Source organism: Bos indicus, chromosome 11 (genome assembly GCF_029378745.1).
Source record: "Bos indicus isolate NIAB-ARS_2022 breed Sahiwal x Tharparkar chromosome 11, NIAB-ARS_B.indTharparkar_mat_pri_1.0, whole genome shotgun sequence".
Lineage (NCBI taxonomy): Eukaryota > Metazoa > Chordata > Mammalia > Artiodactyla > Bovidae > Bos > Bos indicus.
In genome coordinates this window covers 61,127,895-61,146,653 of record NC_091770.1, presented here as the reverse complement: position 1 = coordinate 61,146,653, position 18,759 = coordinate 61,127,895, and the positions used below count along the sequence as shown (strand labels likewise).

General features: G+C 34.5%; 1 protein-coding gene across 15 annotated transcripts in view; it reads right to left on the bottom strand.

The window, feature by feature from the left end:
* EHBP1 (EH domain binding protein 1) overlaps positions 1–18,759 on the bottom strand; it is a 566,468-nt gene that overhangs the window by 173,828 nt on the left and 373,881 nt on the right. For 12 of the 15 annotated variants that reach the window (XM_070798096.1, XM_070798098.1, XM_070798095.1 and 9 more), the window contains 3 exons: positions 16,336–16,440; positions 15,563–15,685; positions 11,820–12,060 (listed from right to left, as the gene is read on the bottom strand). In XM_070798096.1, coding sequence (XP_070654197.1) covers positions 11,820–12,060; positions 15,563–15,685; positions 16,336–16,440 — 469 coding nt within the window. The remainder of the gene's footprint in view (positions 1–11,819; positions 12,061–15,562; positions 15,686–16,335; positions 16,441–18,759) is intronic. The other 3 variants (XM_070798102.1, XM_070798106.1, XM_070798105.1) reach the window with 1 other exon arrangement.

The window sequence follows — 18,759 nt, the reverse complement described above, 5'->3', positions numbered from 1 at the left end:
AGTTCATCTCAGTCACTCAGTCATGTCCGACTCTTTGTGACCCCATGGGCTGCAGCACACCAGGCCTCCCTGTCCATCACCAACTCCCAGAGATTACCCAAATTCATGTCCATTGAGTCGGTGATGCCATCCAACCATTTCATCCTCTGTCATCCCCTTCTCATCCTGCCTTCAATCTTTGCCAGCATCAGTGTCTTTTCAAATGAGTCGGCTCTTTGCATCAGGTGGCCAAAGTATTGGAGTTTCAGCTTCAACATCAGTCCTTCCAATGAACACCCAGGACTGATCTCCTTTTAAGATGGACTGGTTGGATCTCCTTGCAGACCAAGGGACTCTGAAGAGTCTTCTCCAACACCACAGTTCAAAAGCATCAATTCTTTGGCGCTCAGCTTTCTTTATAGTCCAACTCTCACATCCATGCGTGACTACCGGAAAAACCATAGCCTTGACTAGATGGACATTTGTTGATAAAGTAATGTCTCTGCTTTTTAATATCTTTTCTAGGTTGGTCATAACTTTCCTTCCAAGGAGTAAGCGTCTTTTAATTTCATGGCTGTAGTCACCATCTGCAGTGATTTTGGAGCCCCCCAAAATAAAGTCTGTCACTGTTTCCACTCTTTCCCCATCTATTTGCCATGATGTGATAGGCCCAGATGCCACGATCTTACTTTTCTGAATGCTGAGGTTTAAGCCAACTTTTCACTCTCCTCTTTCACTCTTATCAAGAAGATCTTCAGTTTTTCTTCACTTTCTGCCATAAGGGTGGTGTCATCTGCATATCTGAGGTTACTGAAATTTCTCCAGGCCATCTTGATTCCAGCTTGTGCTTCATCCAGCCCAGCGTTTCTCATGATGTACTCTGCATATAAGTTAAATAAGCAGGGTGACAATATATAGCCTTGACATACTCCTTTCCCTATTTAGAACCAGTCTGTTGTTCCATGTCCAGTTCTAACTTGCTTCCTGACCTGCATACAGGTTTCTCAGGAGGCAGGTCAGCTGGTCTAGTATTCCCATCTCTTTAAGGATTTTCCACAGTTTGTTGTGATCCACACAGTCAAAGGCTTTGGCATAGTCAATAAAGTAGAAATAGATGTTTTTCTGTAACTCTCTAGCCTTCCGATGATTGCCTTCCGCCTGCCAGCAGATGTTGGCAATTTGATCTCTGGTTCCTCTGCCTTTTCTAAAACCAGCTTGAACATCTGGAAGTTCACAGTTCACGTATTGCTGAAGCCTGGCTTGGAGAATTTTGAGCATTACTTTACTAGCGTGTGAGATGAGTGCAATTGTCCGGTAGTTTGAGCATTCTTTGGCATTGCCTTTCTTTGGGATTGGAATGCAAACTGACCTTTTCCAGTCCTGTGGCCACCGCTGAGTTTTCCAAACTTGTTGGCGTATTGAGGTCAGCACTTTCACAGCATCATCTTTTAGGATTTGGAATAGCTCAACTGGAATTCCATCACCTCCACTAGTTTTGTTCGTGTGATGCTTCCTAAGGCCCACTTGACATCACATTCCAGGATGTCTGGCTCTAGGTGAGTGATCACACCATCGTGATTACCTGGGTCGTGAAGATCTTTTTTGTATAGTTCTTCTGTGTATTCTTGCTACCTCTTTTTAATATCTTCTGCTTCTGTTAGGTCCATACCATTTCTGTTCTTGATCCCTCTCTCCTGTACAACGTCATGAACCTCCATCCATAGTTCATCAGACACTCTTGTCTATCAGATCTTGCCCCTTAAATCTGTTACTCACTTCCATTCTATAATCGTTAGGGATTTGACTTAGGTCATACCTGAATGGTCTAGTGGTTTTCCCCACTTTCTTCAATTTCAGTCTGAATTTGGCAATAAGGAGTTCATGATCTGAGCTACAGTCAGCTCCCAGTCTTGTTTTTGCTCACTGTTTAGAGTTTCTCTATCTTTGGCTGCAAAGAATATAGTCAATCTGATTTTGTTGTTGGCCATCTGGTGATGTCCATGTGTAGAGTCTTCTCTTGTGTTGTTGGAAGAGGGTGTTTGTTATGACCAGTGCGTTCTCTTGCCAAAACTCTATTATCCTTTGCCCTGCTTCATTCCGTACTCCTAGGCCAAATTTTCCTGTTACTCCAGGTGTTTCTTGACTTCCCAGTTTTGCATTCCAGTCTCCTATAATGAAAAGGACATCTTTTTTGGGTGTTAGTTCTAAAAAGTCTTGTAGGTCTTCATAGAACTGTCAACTTCAGCTTCTTCAGTGTTACTGGTCGCGGCATAGCTTGGATTACCGTGATATTGAATGAGTTGCCTTGGAAACCAACAGAGATCATTCTGTCGTTTTTGAGATTGCATCCAAGTACTGCATTTCAGACTCTTGTTGACTATGATGGCTACTCCATTTCTTCTAAGGGATTCTTGCCCACAGTAGTAGATATATAGTGGTCATCTGTGTTCAATTTACCCATTCCAATCCATTTTAGCTTGCTGATTCTTAAAATGTCAACGTTCACTCTTTCCATGTCCTGTTTGACCACTTCCAATTTGCCCTGATTCACAGATTTAACATTCCAGGTTCCTATGCACTATTGCTCTTCACAGCATCAGATGTTGCTTCTATCACCAGTTATTGCTTTTGCTTTGGCTCCATCTCTTCATTATTTCTGGATTTATTTCTCCACTGATCTCCAATAGTATACTGGGCACATTGCAAAGGATTTGTACTTAACAGAAGAAAATGACAAAATGCCTTAAGACAGGCAATTTTTCAGTGTGTTTTATATAACTGAATTTACAATATTGAGTTGCATTCAACTTTTATTTGACTTATTTAGTATTACACAGATATCTAGAACTATCCTTTTTCTTCACATCTCTCCGCCTCCCTCTAACCACTTGAATTTTGGTATACTTTGTATTTAGACAAATGTTTTTCTGCATTGATAAATATGATCATGTAATTCTTATTCTTTAGTTTATCAACATGGTAGATTATACTGATTAATTTTCAAATATTAAAACAGCCTGGTATTCCTGAGATAAACTTTACCTATTCATGGTGTATAATTCATTTTGTTGAATTATGTCTGACAATATTCTGTTAAGGAACATTCATGAGGGATACTGGTCTGTAGTTTTATTTTTTTGTGTCCTGTTGTTGTCTGGTTTTGGTATCAAGGTAATACTAATTTCGTAAAGGAATTGGAAAGTGTCTCCTCATCTATTTTCTGAAAGAGACTGTGCAGAATTGGTAATTATTATTCTTTAAATGTTTCATAGAATTCTCCTGCGAAAAGAAAGTCTGGAAATTTCTTTTTGGAGAGCTTTAAAATTATAAGTGAAGTAAAGTGAAGTTGCTCAGTCGTGTCCGACTCTTTGCGACCCCATGGACTGTAGCCCACCAGGCTCCTCTGTCCATGGGATTTTCCAGGCAATAGTACTGGAGTGGATTGCCATTTCCTTCTCCAGGTTAAAATTATAAACTGAATTTTAAAAATCATTTTTATGGCTATTGAGCTTATATATTTCATATTGGCTGAGTTACAGTTGTCTTTCTTGAGAAAGTGGCCCATTTCATTGAAGTTGTCAAATTTATGTGTGTAAACTTTCTTTTGTGGTATTCTCTTGTTATCTTTGTGTATCTGCAGGGTCTGTAGTGATATCCCTGGTTGCATTTCTGGTATTGGTAATTTGTATCCTCTCTTTTTTCTTTATCGGTTCTGCTACAAGTTATGCTATGATCAATTTTATCAATCTTTTCAAAGAACTACTGCTTTGTGACATTGATTTTTTTTCCCTCTGTTGCTTTTCTGTTTTCAGTTGCATTGATTTCTGCTCTTTATTTCCTTTCTTCTGATTGCTTTGTGTATTTGCTCTTCTTTTTCTAGGTTCTTGATGTGGCTGCAAAGAGCCGGACGCAACTGAGCCCACACAAATTTTTCCCTCCTTGGTAATGACAAAAATTACATAATTTCGGAGAGTGTTTTGCCTATATTCTCCTCTAGGAGTTTTATAAAGGGATGGTACAGGGAGGGAGGAGGGAGGAGGGAGGAGGGTTTAGGATGGGGAACACGTATATACTTGTGGCTGATTCATGTCGATATATGGCAAAACCAATATTGCAAAATTAAAAAATAAAATAAAAAAATTACATAATTTCTAATAAGTACATTTAAAAATACTTGAACTGCATTTTTAGTAAGGAAAAATTATTAAAGGAATTAGCATAATTTCCACATTCTGTTAATCAACTCTGATCTGAATCATCTATTTCAAGGCATCTCATATCACTATGAATAAACAAGAATTATTTTTATTCTTGTACTGTTCAAAAGTAATACATTAGTAGTATCATTAATTCATTGTGAATTAAAAACTTAGTTATATTAAGTGGAAAATTGGACAGAGTAACTTTAAATGATATTATTCATTTTTTAAAAAAACATAAGAAAAAGTATTACAGAAAGAAGAACTAAAGTTGATTAGAAATAGGGTTAGCAAACACAGTGAACAAAGTGTGGAGTGAAACTTATACGCTCTTCCTCTCACTTTGAAAGTTTATATTTTTGGGGGAAAACAATTCAATAGTATTAAAATAAGTGTGTGGCTTTTCTGATTAAACTTCAATGACAACTTCCCTTGAGAAATCGATGTACACCCACACCAATGATTTCATGTTGGACCTCAAAAGTTCATCTCATAAATGCTTTGAAAAATATTATTGCTCTATCACTTCACAGTTTTCCTACATAACTGCAAGGGCTGAACTAACCCCCAACATGAGAAAACTGAGAAAACCATACAGTTGATAAGTGTAAAGGACAACTGCTAAAGCCACTTAAGTATGCATACATTCTCTTGGAGCTGACAGGTACGCTGAATTTCTGAAGACTGTTTTACACATCACAGAACTCAGCACTATTTGTTTGTGATAGTTTTATGTCAGAAGACACAGGAAGAGTTTGGTAATGGAAGATGAGTCATACAGGCATCTTGATGAAAAGTCATAAGCTTATTATTGAAGTAAGAACAACTTCTGGAAGATTTTTGCCACTTAATTTGGACCTATGAACTTCTGGAGACAAGGATGAGAAATACCAGGTAAGTAATTAACACAGAGTTCTTCCTGAACATTAGTAGCTGACAAGCAACCTTTGAGATTTATGGATAATGTTCCTACAAAAAAAGCTGAGTGTTTGTAGGCTCCTCTGGTAACCTCAGATGATTGAGCAATTCAGAATGTTCTTTACTCATGGGAAACTTGTAAAGGCTGTGACTTTCATGTAGAAAAAGAATGGTCAAAAGGAAACACCTAGTCATTCTGATTTTAGTTTTTATTAAGGCATTTTAAAAGTTTAAGCAAACATTAAATGTCTCTTTAATTTGTTAATAGGAGAGAGCAGGGTGTGTGTACATTGTGTAATATTCATGCATCTTGGAGTGACTGAATGTTTGTCTTTAAAGTTTGCATTTACATTCAAATACTCTAGGTGTGTGGTTATTACTCAGCACCTACACCACCCATGAGAAATTTTATTTTGATCACACATTAGCCATTTCAAAGAAAACAAATACAACAACTTCAGCTAGAGCCAACTTTTTCAACTCCTGTATAGTTATTATTTAGTATTGAGATCTCAACCTGGGTTTTGAATCAGATGATTGTCATGACATAATTCCTGTTCTTATAGGAGGTTAGAACTATTTTTTAGTTTTATCAAAACCTAGCTATGCCCATGGAAGCATGTAGCACATGTGAGAGTTATTACCCATGTGCTGTAAAATGAGCAAAGGTTGAGAAATGCAGTTCCAGGGCAACAGAAAACAAGTCAACTACCTTCTTCTTTCAAATAAGTCTTACAAATATTTAAACTTGGTTATTATAGTTCCCTTAAACCACTTCTTTACTAAGTCAAACAGTCCCTATGTCCTCAGTCACTGCTCATTTGATGTGGTTTCTGGAGATTTTAATGACTGTTCACTCTACTCTGTTAATGCTTTGAATCATCAATGCCCCTTGTAAAGTGCAGCACCTAGAAGCAAAGTAATGCTCAAAATGGGAGTTGACCAATGTACAGGAGAGGGATGACATTTCTTACTGCACAAAGCAAATGCTCCCAATTTTTGTACATCAAAGGAGCCTTTTTATTATTCTCCTCTCAACCCATATATCCCATATTTTGAAAAAATTTCCTACTACACTGCATTTTGAAAGAAATAACTATTTTTCTTAAGGTCTAAATAACATCAGTACAATGCAATTCAGTATTTCCAAGGAAAACAAAGACCCATATAGCCACTGTAAGCAAATATCATTATTATTTAGCTTTTAAAAAATGTAAAATATTCTGTAGATCTCCCCTGTTTCACATCAATTATTTTCATCACTCATGTGACAGACTATTTCCGTTAATAAAATTAAATATTGCTGTGGGTTCTTGGTTTTTTTTAACAGCTTTATTTAGGTATGATTGATATACATGGCACATATTTAAAAAGTATAACTTGATGAGTTTTTTATATATGCACATAAGCGTGAAACCATCAGCACGATCAAGACGACAAACATTTCCAATTCTCCAAAAGTTTCCTTGCATCCCTTTTAATCCATCCATCCCTCCCTCCACCTCCAGTCTCAGGCAACTATGGGTCTACTTTCTCTCATTACAGACTGTTTGTATTTTCTAGTTTTAAATAAAGGATATCATATAGTATATGCTCTTTTTTGGTCTGACTTCTTTCGGTCAGCATAACAACTTTCAAACTGATCCATGCAATTATATGTATCAATAATTTGTTCCTTATTACTGAGCAGTATTCCACTGTTATGCATACACTACAATTTGCTTATTTATTTGACTATTGGTGGACACTGGGGTTATTACCATATCTTGCTATTATGATAAATGAAGCTGTTAAATATTCATGTATATGAGTTTTTGTGGACATACGCTTTGATTTCTTTTGGTTAAATACCTAGGAATGGGATGGTTAGGTCAATAGGAATATGTTTAACTTTTTCAAAAATGGGAAATTTTTTTTTTCTAAAATAGCTACATTTAGAACTTTGAGAGTTCTGAGAGTACCAGTGCCTCCATGTCCCTGACAGTATCTTGTACAGTAATGTCTTTTAAATTTGAGCAATTCAGGTGGGTGTGTGCTGGTATCTTACATGGTTTTAATTTGCATTTCCTTGATGACTAAGATGTTGAACAACTTTTTATGTACACATCGGCTATTCTTGTATCTTCTGTGAAATGTCTGTTCAAATCTTTTCTCTCTTTAAAAAAGACGGTCTGTCTTATCACTGAGCTAGCGTTCTTTACATATACTTGATAGAAGTCTTGACTGATAGGTATTTTACAAAAAAGTCTGGCTACACTGTGGCATGCCTTTTTATCTTCACATGTATTTTTTAAACAGCAAAAGATTTAACTTTAAAGAAGTCTAAATTATAACTTTTTTCCTTTGACTTTTTTTTTTTTTGCATTCTATTCAAGAAATTTTTGCCTAATTCATTTTTCTCCTATGTTTTCTTCTAAAAGTTCCCATGTTTCAGTTTTCACTTTTAGGTATATGATCTACTTTTAGTAAAATTTTATATTTGTTGTGAGGTAAGGACTGCAGTTCTTTTCTGGAGGGGTTGGGGGAAATAGACCTTTAATTATTTGAGCACCATTTGTTGTAAAGATTATCCTTGCCTGACTTCCTGTGCTGCTTTTGTCAAAAATCAATTGGCAATATATGTGTGGGTCTAGCTATAGATTTATTTATGTTCTCTTTCATTTAACTATATGTTTACTTTTAAGCCAATACTAGAATGTCTTGGTTAATGAGTCTTGAAACTGGGTAGTGTAAATACTCAAACTTTATTCTTTTACAAAATTCTTTTGGCTATTCTAGGTCCATCATATTTCTGTATACATTTTAGAATTAGCCTTATCAATTATTACAGAAAATACACCAAAATTTTGATTAGGATAGCACTGAATCTATGGATCAGTTTGACTCCATGGCTATAACATTTCTCTCCATTTATTTGTCTCAGCAATGTTTTATTGTTTTCAGCACACAGGTATTGCATTGAACATCTTTGTCCAAATTTATCCCTGAGTTTTGGTTTATTTATTTATTTTTTTTGGATGCTTTTGTATATGGTATTCTAGAATTTTCTACTTCTGATTGTTAATTGTTACTATTGAGAAATACATCTGAATTTATAAATTGAGATTGTATCCTTTACCTTGCTAAATTTACTTTTTAGTTATAGTAGTCTTTGTAGAAATTCCTTATAATTTTCTACATAAATGATTGTCATCCATGAAAAAAAGATAGTACTGTATATCTTCAAATAACATGTATAAAAAGCTTAAAACAGTATTCAATTTCCCCATGCTCAGCCCTTGTGTGACTACTGTCATTTGTTTTATTTCTACCCCTATCCCAAACCCAGAATATACTGTTATTTACACTTTAAATGATAAACTATCTTTTAAAGAGATTTTTAAAAATAAGACATGTATTTTATATATATTCTACTTGCCACTTCCTGTGCTGATCATTCCTTTGTGTAGATCCAAATTTCCAAATACTGTCATTTTTCTCCTGCCTGAAGGATTTCCTTGTAACATTTTTTGCAAAGCATGTCTGATAATGATGAGTTCTCTCAGGTTTTGCATGTCTGGAAATGTCCATTATTTTGACTTTTTTTTTTTCCCCCTGGAAATAAAAATTTGTTTTGGCAGGTTTTTTCCTTTTCCTGGACTATGTCTCAGAGGGTAAAAGCATCTGCCTGCAATGCGGGAAACCTGGGTTCCATCCCTGGGTCGGGAAGATTCCCTGGAGGAGGAAATGGCAACCCACTCCAGTACTCTTGCCTGGAAAATTCCATGGATGGAGGAACCTTGTGCATCCATGAGGTCACAAAGAGTTGGACACGACTGAGTGACTTTTCTTACTTTCTTTCAGTAGTTATATATTACCCCAACTATCTTCTAACTTGAATTGCTTTTGTTAAGAAGCCTGGGTACAGTTTTCTTCATCATTCTTGTGGTTCATCCAGCTGCTCATACCTGTAGATTCACACATGTTTTTCTGTTTCCCTCATCTTCTTTCCTCTCCTTTGGGAACTTCAGTTACACTTATGTTAGGCTAATTGAAGTTGCCCACTGATCCTCTGTTCACTTTTTTTCCCTTTATGTTTTAATCTGGAGAGTTTCTATTGCTAAGTATTTAGGTTCACTAATACTTTCTTCTGCAGTATCTAACATGGGATTAATCCTATCCAGTGTATTTTTCATCAGATTTTGTATATTTCCTCTTTATAAACTGAACCTGAATTTACTTTTTGTATTCCATGCTCATAATTTCTTCCACCTTCTTGAATATCTGGAGTATATTTATATAATAGTTAAACTACCACATTTGTCTATTAATTTCATCATCTGAACCATTTCTGCATCCGTATTTAAGGACTGAGTTTCCTCCTTATTGGTAGTCAGAACTTCCTGCTTCTTTCCACGCCTGATCAATTTTTGATTGCCTGTCAGACATCGTGAATTTTGTGTTGGATGCTGAATTTTTTGGCATTCTTTTTAATATAATATTTTTGGGCTCCGTGTGGGATACAATTATGTGAAATTATTCTGATTCTTTTGAGATTTGCTTTTAAACTTCGTTGGGAAAGCCTACAACAGCCTTTAGTCAAGGGTTAATTTAGTCCCACTATTGGGACAATACTTTTCTGTGGACTCAACTCGATGTCCCATATGTTAGGATGTCTTTTCTCTCTGGCTGGTGGAAATCCAAACCACTCTTGATCCTGAGTGAACCCCAAGGATTGTTCTGTCTAATCCTTTGTTCTCAGTAACTTCCTCATATGTGTACTCTGATTGTGAAGTCAAAGTCTGACTCTTTGTGACCCCACAGACTGTAGCCCAACAGGCTCCTCTGTCCGTGGAATTCTCCAGGCCAGAATACTGCAGTGGGTAGCCGTTCCCTTCTCCGGGGGATCTTCCCAACCCAGGGATCGAACCGGGGTCTCCTGCATTGCAGGCAGATTTTTTACTGTCTGAGCCACCAGGGAAGCCCTATACTCTGATTAGTACTCAGTTAAAAACTCAAGAGAAGGCAATGGCACCCCACTCCGGTACTCTTGCCTGGAAAATCCCATGGATGGAGGAGCCTGGTAGGCTGCAGTCCATGGGGTCGCTAAGAGTCAAGACACGACTGAGCAACTTCACTTTTACTTTTCACTTTCATGCATTGGAGAAGGAAATGGCAACCCACTCCCGTGTTCTTGCCTGGAGAATCCCAGGAACGGGGGAGCCTGGTTGGCTGCCATCTATGGGGTGGCACAGAGTCGGACACGATTGAAGTGACAGCAGCAGCAGCAAAGACTCAAGAGAAACTTTCTACAGATTGCTGAAACTCTTTATGAGTAGCTTTCTCCTCTCTGATACTCTGTACACAAATTCTAGCTACCTCGTACCTTCAAAGTCCAAACTGCCTCCTCAGCACAGGGAGATTCTGGAGTGTTTGGGTTCTCTCTCCCTGAACTGCACTTGGAAATACTCTCCCATTAATAAAGCTTGGACCACTGTAGTGTCCACATTCCTTGTTTCTGTTCTCTCAGGGGTCCTGTGCAATTTTATGTCCAAAAACTGTTGTTTTATACATTTTATTCAGTTGTTTAGTTATGTAAGACAAGAAGCTATAAATACTCCATGCTACTCCATTATGGCTAAAAGTTTTATTGCTGCTTTTCAAACATACTCAGGGCCACAGTGTGCAGCCACATGGGTTGCAGTGTACAATTCCAGAATACGATGTGAATGCACTCTTCTATTCCTAATCTGGATTTGAGTAAAATGGAAGCCCTAATCACACTATTTATATATTGAGCCTGTGGTCAATAAACCTCTCTTTTGGGTAGAAATAATAATGCAAAAGCAGATAATTCTGAATTTATAAATGTCATGATCTCATTGCTTGGCATTTGAATAAATCTTCTCACCAAATCAATATCAGAAATAATTACTTGGCTCCCACAATAGACCCATAACATAACTGAAGTGTAATGCCTTCAAGAATCAACTAAAAACACTTATGTACCATTTATAACATAGTTGCTTGGGAAGATACAGTTGGAATTCTAACCAGAGACTCCAGAAACATATTTCCTTCATTTGTTAGTTTAAGATGCATACATAATCATGTGGAAGAGGGTGAAAGAATGAGGGTCAAGATTATAAAAATTTAGATTTGGGATGAGACAGATACTAACTTATAAACTGTATATTAACATAGGGACAGAACTCTTTTTGGGTTTCCCTGATGGCTTACCAGTAAAGAATCTGTCTGCTAATGCAGGAGACATGGATTTAGTCCCTGGGTTGGGAAGATCCCTGGAGAAGGAAATGGCAACCCATTCCAGTATTCTTGCCTGGGAAATCCTATGGACAAAGGACTCTGGTGGGCTACAGTCTATTGGATTCCAAAGAGTTGGACATGACTTAGTGACTAAACAGAGGCAGCAGCAGCAGACCTCTTTTTACCCAACTAAAGGTACATTAGGGCTTCCCAACTGGCTCAGTGGTAAAGAATCCACCTGCCAAGGCAGGAGATGCGGGTTCAATCTGTGGGTCAGGAAGACCCTTTGGAGGAGGAAATGGCAACCCACTCCAGAATTCTTGCCACGATAATCCCCTGGGCAGAAGAGCCTGTGGACTATATAGTCCATGAGGTCGTAAAGAGTTAGACATGACTGAGCACACATGCACGCAAAGATATATTACAGAAAGACCTCTTTAGTTAAAATATGATGATTGCAAAATGAAATGTACTTACTCATCCAACTCTTCTTCTTCAGCTTTAGAGCTATCAGCATAGAGATACTTGCTCATGTCCACTGGTCTTATATTTTTTCTTTTTGTAGACTGGGGTGGAGAATCCTTTACAGTTACAAAGGTTTCTGGCTCATCAAATGGGTTCAAATACTGTGGAGTCTGTACCTCTTTAAAGGGATTATAGCTATTACTATAAAAGGATTCTTCTGGTTTTTTAGGTGAAATTGTTTCAGTGATTTGTTCTAGAAAACAATAGCAAAAGATGAATTAAATTAATACTACCTGATACTTGCTTATATATTTAGTCTTCAAAAATACTCGAATTAATACTCTATGAGGTTGAAAGAGTGCAAATCAATAATGTGTTTTAGAGGGGCTAAGTTCAAAAGATGTGATATCTAAGATTTTTGTGTACTTCTCTAGGTGCTCTCTGAAATAGCATCTTTGAATTGTTAATGCTCTTAGCATCTCTTCTAAATTGACATTATGGTATGCTGATTTTGGAAATTTTAACCTTCTTAGAGGTACAATATCTATTGTTGCTTATTTTATTTCACTATACTAAGTTGTCCCACCCCAAACTGATATATAAAAATTTCTGCTTTTAAAAAAAACATAAAATGAACTTAATTTTGGAATGGTCTCTGGTAGTTACATAAGCAGAGATCACTTAGGAATCTGAAAATTCATTCTGGAATATATCAAAAATACACCATATGTCACTGAATTTGTTTTTGTGAAGTCGTCAAAGACCAGGTTTCTGTATACTATAAGACCTTAAATCTTTACAGCTTTTAATGGGCCTTTTCAACATAATTCATATTCAGTCAATACTTTATATAATAACATAAAGGAATAACAAGACTTAAAAGTTGAAAGAGCTACATTAAAATCATACTGAGCAGATAGATGTGTTCCACTAAATTCTAAATTTTACTACAAATTTCAATTTGAAAACAAAGGTACTCTTAAAAATAAAATTCTGACTTCACAGCACAAAAAGCACTATGATAGTATTATGTCCTCCAAAAATACTTATGGAGTACTTAGTACCAGCATTTTGCTTTTATGTTTATTAATATTTTAAAACAAAAGCAGGGAGAGCTTCACAGCAGTTCAGTGGTTAGTACTCTGTGCTTTCACTGTCATGGGCCTGGGTCCAATCCCTGGTTAGGGAACTAAGATCCCATAAGCTGCAGAGCGTGGCCCCCCACCAAAAAAAAAAAAAAAAAAACACACCCCAAACTGGAATGTATAATAAAACTGTTTAAAATTTAGATTTTAATGATATAAACACTTCCCTAAATTGGAAAAAAGTTTCAGAGAGCTGATAATCACAGAACAGTTCAAAAGTAATTTTAATTATGCCATGCAACTCTAACAAAATATTTCTAGGAGAAGAAGGCAGAAAATTGGTTATTAAAATCTTCAAGAAAAATAATTGTTTCATAAGTGACATTTCAAACAATATAATCCAATTAACATAAAAATCTCTTCATTGACATATATATATGATTTTCATATTTTAGAGTCAAACTACTTTTACTTATACTTTATACATTAGTCCAGAAAAATTATTTTGTCTTTATATTGAAAAGATAACTAAAACAAACAACTCTAAATTGAAATTCTATACACCCTGGTGAAGCAATCATAAAGTATTGAACAGAATTCATAAAATCATAATAAATCAACAGTGAAATGAATTTAAAAACAGCCTAAGGTAGAGAAGAGACTCAGTAACTGTATCTTTAGTAACACCAGGATAATACTCAAACACCACTATAACCTTTATACTAATCTAAATGAAGCATTTTCTTTTCTCTGAGCGTAGAAGAGACTGAAGAGTTTTTTTGCCCACTCAATTTTTTATTAACAAAATAGACAAAAGCTGTTTAATGGAAATACCATTTTCATTTTTACTTTCAGGTAAAGGATTACAAAAATTGATCCAAGCAAGTTCGTAAGTTATAAAACCAAAAGCAAGAAAGTACTCAAACTATAGAGCAAGATTTAAAGATGATAGAATAGCAACAAAGGAGAGTTTAAGATGAGATTATTTCATTTAAAGGATAACATACATTTTAAAATGACTTTCTAAACAGGTCACTGAAGCACAGACTGTCATGAATCTAAAAGGAGAAATAAAACTATAAAAGCAAAACAAAAAAAAACAAATATCTAAACAACCACAACACATTTTTTTCTTTCCTAACTACTTGTGTTACTTGAGAATGCATGTTTTTAATCATAAAAATTAATAATAAATTATTTCAAGAAAAATGAGTATTCTTCTCATAGAAAATACTTATTCTAAAGTCTTCAAGAAGTGTTTATTTAAAGAAAATATTGGCTGTCAAGTTTATTCTTAGCTCTATAGGCATAATTAAAGATTCTGAATCAGGCTCTCTTAACCTTTCCAAAATAGAGATACAATATATACATTATGTAGTACTCTTTTCTATACCTTGGAAACAGACACACATATGTTTTTTAAAAATTACTTATTTAATTTTAAAATGAAAAGCTCAAATACTCCTATCTCAAAATATTTTGGTAATTTTTTTTAACTCAGTGTATTCAGACATATATACTATGTTATTAAGGAGCTTTGTGGTCAAAAGAAGACACTTGATTAGTAATCTTAGCTCCAACTCCACCTCCATTTACCTGAAGTTCTTGTTCAAATCACTTAATTCCTCTGGGCCTCAGCTCCCTAATCTGTGAAAAGAGGCTGCTGAACCAGATTACTTCTAAGATGTATTATAATCATTAAGATTTCAAATACTTTAATATAAAATTAGTCACAAAAAAAATACAATCTCAGTAATCTAAACTTACTAATTTAGAACTTGGTAAGAAGGGAGAAAGTAAAGGAAGGAGAAGAAGAAGAAGTAGATTATGAAATGATATTGCTCTAATACAGTGAATCCTTAAATTGAAACTGTATTTTCACCATGATCGGCAGTAGCAAAATTCTTTAAAGCTCATGAGGATGTCATAAAAGCAGTCTAAAAGATGCAAACAGGGGTTACCCATTCTTGCATTTACTTTGAGCAAACAGATTTTAATTAAACAAAGGTCTTATTTCTTTAAAGCTCTTTTCTAAGCTTTAATAGGTTGAAACTACTTGATAAGAAAAATGACTAAGGAGAAAAAAACCTTGGTTTTATTTCTTCTATATATGTTGTATATATGACAGGAGTAGCTCTTAATCTTTTCTTCTGTTCTGTGACATTCACATGCATAATTTAACTTTTGTTACTGAGAATAATTCCCAGCTAGAGACAGGGAATTAGGGGTGGAGAGGCTCATCAGACTGAGGTGTGAGGGTGGAGAAGCCATATAAAGAGAGAGGCCACCTCCATCATCCTAATATGGGTATTTCCCACAACCTGATCTTGCTTGGTAAGGCCAAAATAATGAGACTTTACTGTATGCCAGCTAAGTAAAATACTGTTATATCTAATATTAGAGCTTTCCTATTTGACCAAACTAATACAGAGTTAAAAAAAAATAAGCCCCAAGTAAATGTCTATGTAGGCTTTCTTTTTTCTTTAAAAATAGTTCAATAGAAGCTATCCAGAATTGCTAATCAATTGCAAGTGGTATTGAATAAATAATAGTCATTATAAACAAAATTTATAAGTCTTTAAAACAAAACAAAAAAATCTCTTTCTGTCCTTACAAATCATGAGAACTTGACTAAATAAAGACTTCAAAAGTAAAGAAAAAATGTGCTACCTTCTGAATCAGGATCTCCAAACGGGTTTAATTCTGCTACATCAGGATCACCAAACGGATTTAAATTCACAGTGGCCAAGTCCTTTTCTGCTTCATCCAAAAAGTTAAGTTTGTTGATAAGCTCTGAAAATAAACACATGTGTCAGTTCACTGTGGTTACATAGAGTTAAGCATAATTATCATTCATTCATGAAACATTTCAAACTGTAAAAATTTACACTAATAATACCTGCAAATAATAAGACATAGCATTTTACCAATGAAAGAATGCCATTCAAGTATTTTGTAGCATACCAACATATTCGAATAAAATAAAACAGACATATGCATATGAATTTGAAAATAACAGAAAATAGAGAAACTCATCTCAATCTTACTTGATTCAATAAAAAAGTACTAACATATATTGAGAAAAAACGTCTTTCACTCCTAAATTAATGAATAATTCAAACTGATGTAATATAAGCAAATATTTCTAAAACAATGTTGTTACAATATATAAGCTAACTAAAGAAATATGTCATATGACCAATTATTATCTTATAAGATATTTTAAAATCACTGCCTATCATCCTGATACGGGTTTTGCTAAAGATGGTAAGTTCTGTTATGCTGTTGCCTGTTGGTGCACTACAAATTACCAAAGAAAATTTATTAAAGGAAATGCACAAAGACAAAACTGACAGCTAAGTACAGACAGAAAGTCAAGAGGTAGCAGGTCACAGTAAATACAGGCAATCAGAAGCAGAAAGAAAGGAAGAAAGCTCTTAGACCTTCAGAGGAACTGGCTGATTTAGCTGAAGGCATATTTGCTTGCTTTATGCAGTCATCTTGATCTTCATCTAAGCTGCTCAGAGCATTCAATTGGTTTACAATTTCTGTAAACAGAAGCCAGTCAAGACAAATGTAAGGAAAGGTCACTTAATTAAAGAGTCATAGAAGCATGCTGTTACTCAAAAAGACAAAGAGAGGGGATATTTGGTTAATCAAAAGAATACAGTCCGAGGATGTTATTTTGATAAACTATAACAGATGTATTTAACTGAAAGTGATGCTGTACTCATATTTAAAATAGAGAACATTTTTGTTAAAATTTATATTAGTACTATTAACTAGGTTAACAAATACAAAACAAAGATAATAACCCATTGGCTTTCATATTCTACATTTGTAAAATAGGGCTTTAAATGAATGCATTAAAAATAGAAAAGAAAAATTTTCATCAGATACCATAGAAAATATGTGCTATTTGTTTTATAGTATTCTAAATTTAAATTAAAGATTTAAGAATATATCTACATGAATCATGAACATAATAAGCACTTGTTAATATTCTAGAATGTTAAAAATCAGCACAAAATAACAAAAGCAGGCAATAGCTATTTTCTACTCCTGCTTTCTAGGGAATTTGTGCTTTTAAGGGAACTCCTGAGTATTTGCTTCAGGATATCTTATTTAGCCAGTAAGAGACAGAATAAAAAAGACAGGAACAGACAGCAAAATATTAAAATAAAAATTCATTCTGTGCATAAATAGAATTTTAAAAAATGAGTCATACACGTTTTGGACAACTCCAAATATGTGAAATTATGATTCACTGGGTGAAAATTAGCTTGGAATAAAATATTAAGAACCTACTAGAGTATTCTAGTTAATCCTTGCTATTTCCAAAGTTAAAACTTGGCAATAACTTAGGCATTAGGACAAACCAAACAGATCCAGATCATTCAGTGGAAAATAAAATGGTTAGAAATAGAAAACAGTCGCAAATTCAGCATTAAAATGCTGTTCTTTAACACGCAAATCTAGAGTCTAAATTTTATTTGAACCACATAATATAAATACATGGTTGTAATAAGGTTGTCTTCATCCAATCATTTGTTGTTGAACAAATAAATACTTATTTATCACTCTGAGCCAAGTACCATGTTTGGAACATAAGAATGAAAAAAATATTAGGCATAGTTTTGCCCTCATGGAATTTACCATTGATAAAGAAAGAAATTAACACTGAAAAAGACCATAAACGACTACTAGAAAAACCGACAAACTTATTCTTTTCCCTTGTCTGAATGAGAAATATATTTTGTATGAATAAAACTGCCTGAGATAGTCAATCATAGAAAATAAAAAAGAGTAAACAGAATTAATACTAACTGGACTCTTAGTCTGTGAATAATATGAGCTAAATAATCAGTTTTTATAAAGTATCTTCTTCCATTTTATCCTTCCAATAGTTTAAATCTCATTCTGACTCAAATTAACCTAGCAAATTCCTTAATAGGAAGAATTCATTCTTAAATTAGATTTTTTTACCCCAAACTACTAGTTACTGTAACTTTGCAATTTTCAAGGAAGTGTAATAGGAGAATCTATGCTATGTGACTACAAGTGCATGACTGACTTTTTTTCATTCATTACTAGTTTTGTATTTTTAAAAGTTTGCAGATATTTATTTTTAACTTAAAAAAACATGAAAAAAACAAATATTAATAACATTAGTTAACAGCAGTTAACCTCTATTAAGAAGTAGAAAGGGCTCTGCATATGTTATTAGTTGATTCTCAAGAATATCCTGAGGTATTATTATTAATAGTCACATTTTATCATGTATATTAGTATCATTTATTTGCACTGTATTCCCAGATGTGCAATTACTGGTTAAAATATTTTAAAATAATGCTCAAAGATTTGTACTTTCTTTACACATTTTATTTAATATTCTTAGACATATTTTCAATGACAGTAGAAATAATTTATTCAAACACCTTATAAAAGGGGCAATATACGGAATACTAAAGAAACATTAAATTTGGTCCTTACCTTCAAAACATTATTATTGTTCCATTATACACTTTTATGTACAATATGGACATTCATTTAAATACTATCAAAGTGACTATCACATGACTAAATTATTTACATTATAATTTTTCTGAATGTTCAGAATACTTCCTTCTCCTCATCATGCTTTTGGTGATATCTAAAACCACTGATTAAAAAAATCTAAAACCACTGATAAAAAATAAATAAAGTAAAACCACTAAGGACCACTCCCTCATTAACTAACCCAAAGTAACTACTTATTTCCATTCTCATCTCTGATGATAAATTGTCCTTCCTATCCTAGCTTTCCTTATTTATCCATATCTTAAATAAATCCTTACTTAACACCTAGATCCTCTGCTTCTAGAATT